This window comes from Austrofundulus limnaeus, unplaced genomic scaffold (genome assembly GCF_001266775.1).
Source record: "Austrofundulus limnaeus strain Quisiro unplaced genomic scaffold, Austrofundulus_limnaeus-1.0 Scaffold828, whole genome shotgun sequence".
In the NCBI taxonomy this organism is placed as follows: Eukaryota; Metazoa; Chordata; class Actinopteri; order Cyprinodontiformes; family Rivulidae; genus Austrofundulus; species Austrofundulus limnaeus.
Window position 1 is genome coordinate 10,182 of NW_013953230.1, and position 6,310 is coordinate 16,491.

General features: G+C 38.8%; 1 protein-coding gene across 1 annotated transcript in view; it reads right to left on the bottom strand.

Moving 5' to 3' along the window:
• acsl6 (acyl-CoA synthetase long chain family member 6) overlaps positions 1 to 6,310 on the bottom strand; it is a gene marked incomplete in the record, with an annotated part of 36,987 nt that overhangs the window by 9,135 nt on the left and 21,542 nt on the right. The window contains 2 exon segments of the mRNA XM_014028902.1: positions 3,608 to 3,685; positions 3,842 to 3,915. Of these exon segments, the coding sequence (XP_013884356.1) occupies positions 3,608 to 3,685; positions 3,842 to 3,915 (152 nt within the window).

Genomic DNA, 6,310 nt, shown 5'->3' on the forward strand with positions numbered 1-6,310 from the left:
ATTCAAAATAGCTGGATAGATTACTGTTAGTGCGTACTGCTGCCATTGGCAAGGTATATATCAGCTTCACCCATGAAGCAAACTTAGAGATTATTTCATTTTAAGCATCTCTTTCAAGAAGCTCTATGAAAAATGCAACACGTGTGGGCTTTTTTTATTGATGTTTCTCAAGTTGAGGGTAAAGCAAAGCCCACTGCCCGCTCTCTTATGTGTTTTCTTTTCTTTTCTGTTTTTTTTTTTCAAAAACATTGTGGCTGTCAGATGCAGAGGTCTGTGTACAATGCTGCTGAATTTGCTTTTAATGTGTGACCTGTTGAGCAGCTTTCAGGTGAAGCGAGGTGGTTTCCTGTGTCGGAGTGAAGCGTCTCTGACAGCAGCGCTGTAGCTGCGTGTTGATTTAACCTCAGCTCTGTGCGGCTRGCATTGGTCATACACAAGCAGCACACACACTCAGTTATCCCCTAAATGAAATAGCCCCTTTGAGTTAAAAAAAAGAAAAAAGAAAATGAAAAAAGGGAACAAAAACAACTCAAAGCTGTTTACTGCTGGAGTTTTGTTGTTGAATAAGTGATGCAAAGCAATCTAAACCTTTCTGAGATCTGGAGTTTTTACACTTCYGTTTGTTGACAGCAAATAGTTGGAACAAAAAAAGAACTTGGAGGTTTGAGTGAAGGAGAATTTCTTTTGAATTGTAGGATTTTTGTCCAATTATCTCACTATATTAGAACAACAAACCTCAGTAAAATCAGTCAGTCATTGCTAACTGTTAATACAAAAGCATTTAGGATGATGGCAGAACAAAAGAGCAGATAAACACTCTGCATGAGGAAAGGAAGCTGATCCTTCCTTTGCATGTTTGAATGATTATTGTACTTTTGTAAGGTGCTCTGAAAGTCCTGAAGCGTTATTCAAAAATAAAATCAGCATAAAATTTAGAACTCCTCTTTGTCCTTTTTGGTGTTRAGAACAATACAATGCATTAAGAATGTTGAGGTAGTTTCTCATCCACGTGTTGCATCAAGTCTGATTGACCTGAATAACAATGGCCATTTTCACTTTCTCCATTTAGCATTAATTTCTTTGTTTGGTGTATTTATTTAAACTGTATATTTTTTGCCTCTCAGGGCAAAAACAGAATAGAAAAGAAGGCTGAATGAACAGGTTGCATTTAAGTTTTTTCTATTTTCACAGCCCAGAAATCCTTTCAGTCAATCACAGTTTGTTCAAACACCAGAAAGTTATATAAGGAGACAGGCACCAACTTTCAGCCTGCAGGTGGATGACCAATGTCTGACTAACATCAGTCCAGCTGAGGCAAGAAGGATGGGAAACTGAAGCAATATTTTTCTTTTTTTTCAATCCAAGTATTTGAGCCATCATTCTGACTAAAACTGAAACTCTTTCACTTTCACAGCTATATGCCAGGGCAAAAATTCCCACAAAACCCCTTGATATCTTGAGACAATTTTGGTTACAATTAAAATGGGAAAAAAATGGAGAAAAAAAGCAAACACATGCTTTACAGCAGGGGTGCCCAAACATTTTCCCTGAGAGGGCCAAAATTAAAATCAATCTGAGGGCCGTGGGCCAAATGCAATAATACAAGAAATGCAAATCTTTCTTAAGTAAAGTTGTTTTATTTTTTATGATAAAGCTAAAAGCCAGTGTGTTTGCCCACAATTTTTTTCTTTCAGCCCATGGACATGGAGAAAATTCAACTTATGCTCAGGCAGCAAATGCTCATGGGACTTTTCATAATTTAAAATTTGAGTATATGGGGTCTTATAAGTTGTGCAAATCTAGATATGGACTTAAATCTGATCTAAATGTCTCTTGTAGTTACTTGTATTTTATATTTAATTTTATTTAATCTTAACATAATTACAATCTAGTAAACAGGACAACTGCTGGTGGGCCAAATGAAATAGCTTGGCGGGCCAAAATTGGCCCGCGGACCCCACTTTGGGCACCTCTGCTTTTCAGTAAACAAGTTCTCTAGTACYGAGCCCGCGAGGGGACATGGGGGATTTTTTTCTTTTGCGTTTCCTCGCAATACTTTGTTGTTACCTCGCAATGTTGTTTTGCGTTCCCACGCAAAAATTGTTTTGTATATGAACTGAATTAAATCAGACTTTTATTTTGAAATATCCGGTTACCAAAACAGGATGTGTCACCACAAGTTTGTGAAAMTGAAATTGATGTCGCGTTGCTGCACTGTGTTAAAATATTGGCACATGACATAAAGAAAAAGAAAAAAAATTGTATTGGTCTTCTGGACGTGTTCTTCTCTAATGAAACGTTTCGTCTCTTCTCCAAGAGACTTCTTCAGTCTGAGAGTTTCATGACAGGATTCCATGCAACCTTCAGGTGAAAATGAAGACCCCAAACCCAGACCCAAACTAGTGGTTATTCTGTATGTTGCGGGTGTTTCAGAGAAACTGAGATGTTTATTTTCTAAACATGATGTCCCAGTAGCTTTCAAACCCCAAAACACATTACGGCAAAGVCTGGTTCACCCCAAAGATCCGGTGCCCCGGCACAAACAGGGCAATGTTGTATATGCTGTTAAGTGCCAGGAGGACTGCGACCAGTTATACATCGGGGAAACAAAGCAGCCACTGTTCAAAAGAATGTCCCAACACAGACGAGCTACHTCTAATGGCCAGAACTCTGCAGTTTTCACTCATTTACAGGCCAGCGGTCACTCTTTCAGAGATGAGGATGTTCTCATTCTTGATAGAGAGGAACGCTGGTTTGAGAGAAGAGTAAAAGAAGCCATTTTTGTGAAGAAAGACCGTCCATCATCAAACAGAGGTGGAGGCCTCCGTTTTCAGTTGTCCCCCTCCTACAGCGCTGCTATTGCCAGTATCACTCCAACCCCTGTTAACAATAGGTGTTCATTAGGTGTCAACGATAGCCATGTGATGTATCAGTCACATGGAGGCAGGGCTTAAAAGCCTGAATTTTGCCTGAAACTCTCAGAGAAGAAGTCTCTTGGAGGAGAGACGAAACGTTTCATTAGAGAAGAACCCGTCCAGAAGACCTATACAATTTTTTTCTTTTTGATTTTTTACCTGGATTACTAAGATGCATCAGGACATTTGACATACTTCCATGCCTGGCTGTGTGATATATTTATTCTGAAGCTGAATTAAAGCAGTAGGCTAACTTGCTAATGGTGAGCAGGTGAATTTGTTAATAAACCGGCAGGCACAACAGTGTTAAACGACTTTTGTGAGGTAARGCAATACTTTTGCGTGGGCACGCAAAAAGAAAAAAGATCCTCCATATTCCCTCGTGGGCTCCATAACTAGTAAAGTCAGTTTTATACTGTAATTAGGCCTACTCTGACACATTCTTGGGAATCTAAAATTAGTCCTTTTCATGCACATCCAATTTCAACATGAATCAACAGCCACTCCGGCAGGAGTGGCATTCTTCCCTAAAGTTGTGAAATGAAACTTAGGAAAGAATCTTTCCGCCCCCACACGGCTGCACCGGTAACACCCACTACATTTTCCACTCCTACACATTTTTTCCTCTGCCCACGCTAACATCCTGAAACTCCTTAACCAACTTCTGTGATCCAAGAATTCAGCTCATTTACCTCAATTAGCCTCTCAAACATGTGAGCCAGTGGCAGGAAGGAGATGAGGCAATCGTCTTGGTTTGGGAAAATAACTTTCTGCAGAAGACACAAGGAAGGAAACAATCAGAAGGCTTTAAGAAGATATTGGCCAAACAGCTACCAGAGAGAAGCTGCTTTTGACAGCATGCATTTTAGATTATTATGATTATTAAATCCTTCCACTAAAAAGAAAAAAAGAAGAACGTAACTTACATCGGTTACTTTGAGGAATCCTGCAAAATCTGCCACTACGTTTCCATGAGAGAGCATGACTCCCTTTGGGTTTCCTAAAAACACACAGCAACATCAGAAAACAGGTTCCGTACAGATGAAAGAATTTAACTCCAGTTTCACTCCCACGTCATGTTAGATTTATTACCCTCGACTAAATCTTCAAAAGACAGCACCTAATAGTGCGTAAGAAGGGCATAGAGTCAGATAAATGTTTCTCTGATATTTTATTCGCATTTCATGCCTCAGAATCTAAGAATGATTTGCACTATAAAGTTAGTTTTTGATTGATACCATAAAAAGAAAGGAACAAACTATAAACTAMAACATCATGGATCAAATCATGTTTCTTGGACCTGCTGAGACAAACCACACTCCCTCAGACATTTAGTTTAAACCCCTAAAAGATCATTTGTGCTTCTAATCTTTTAAACTCATTGACACACAGAGGACTGTGACATTTACATGATGCAATGACCCTCAAATAAATCTTTTAGATCTGTGTCACGTACAGCTGTGAGCAATCATGTTTTTTTCTGTTCAACTAGCTCAGCAGATGTTGCAACACAAAGCATTTGTGAGAAATCCAGTGTGACTTCTGGAAAACAAAACTTAMGCTGGATTAGCTGCAGGTCATTTTACAGCCAGCAGGTGGCAATGTGCTCAACAGAGCCTGCATGGATCCACTYCTGGTGACTCTGGTAAACTGACACCAGAGTTCTTAAATGACCTCACTTCTGCTTCCTTTTTGTCTGTTGGCTTCAGCGGTTGGCGTTCATCTCAGCCAAGACCGCCCTAAAACAGCAGCTCGGCCTTACAACTGAAGCAAACAAGCCAGGCAGGGTGGGGGTGCTCAACACACAGTGGATGTTTATGTAATGAAAGGAGGTCATATTATCCTCTAAATCTGAGATCACTCAGATGCTGTGAATCAGCAGCATTTACAGGAAATGCTTGGACTGAGGCTCAAAAGTGCCCTCATGCTGAAATGTCTTAACAATTATCCCACTGTCTTTAAGGTTTACTATTGATACAGTTAGGTTCTTAAGTCTATTATGTCAAATAAATAAAAAATGTAGCGCATGCATTAAATAGGGTAATCAGACTTAGATTTTGTATAGTGCAAACTTTGTTTTACTGTTTCCATTACAGCACATGGCCAAACATTTTATCTTCAGCTCAAACAGTAGTGCCTGAATGTCACCATTGCTTTCTGATTTCTTGCAGAMAGGCTATTTTCATGAAGTCACATGGTGTCAGAGCAAAGCAAAACACCAGTGCAGCTGRTCTGTGTGACAGGCGACTTCCTGTAAATGCTCACGTGCACCAAAACTCAACAAGTGCCCCAGTTTACACCTAATAACTCGCCGGCTTCAAGGAAATGCTGATGTGCTGCTCTGTTAGAGAAAAAAAAATGACTGGAATTTAGAGGAATTTTGCATGAAAAATCAATAAAGATCATCAGGTTGCTTTGTGCAATCGTGCAGAGTAAATGTTTGGTTACAATTTTTTTTAAGCTGTTGTGATTTGCCTCAATCAGTTTGCTGAGTTCAGGCCAAGACTAAAGGTGGATTGGAACTCTAATCAGAATTCATCATCATCAGTTTCACAATTATTTACATAAAAWGCTGTGGATATGTGTAAGTGCAAATKAGCTGTAATGCATACTATCCTAATATTTAATTCTCACCCTGTAGCCACTACAAACAGATTTTTTTAACTTAATAAGACACTGTTTGGCATGATCCTACGCCCCCGCCACCTCCAAAAAAAAAAAAAAACTTCCACCATTATTTAAACGCTGTTTATTGTTACAATAATCAACAATACTGAGTATTTTGTCATTAGATTACTTAACGATCCTCGCCCTGACCGGTGTGCATCTGATGCTTACTGTTTAAGAACATGCCAGAAAAACACATATTGTAACATTCCAGGGGGATTCATTCTAACTTGACGGAATTGTTAGTGTGTGAAAAAAAAAAAAAAACGGTGGAAGGGCACAAATGATAGGATCTTTTTTTAAGTTGCAGAACAGGCAGAGCGGTAATAGTTTCATTCAGGCATATTTAGATAAAAATGTGCTGTTTTTTTTCTCATCACAATCCCTTCTCTGTTTTGCAACTTGTGTTTCATAGGAACTGGATACACACAATTGAGAAACTAAACACCCAAAATGTTTTTTCCTGTTACGTGGATCCACCTAAGTGCTGTTAAAAAGCCCATTGGTGCACAGAATGAAGGGAAAACCACGAAATTGGGAAGCCAATTGGGTACATATTTATTTAAATTTATTTTGGATTATTTAAAAAGGCAAATTGTGTGCTAAGATTCTTTACATTTGTATTATTGTTTAATAATTTTTTTCTTTCATTTAATTGAGGTGGAAAACAAGTTGAGTTCATTGGTTTTAAGTCTGACTTTGTACTATTTTTATAACTGCATCCACAT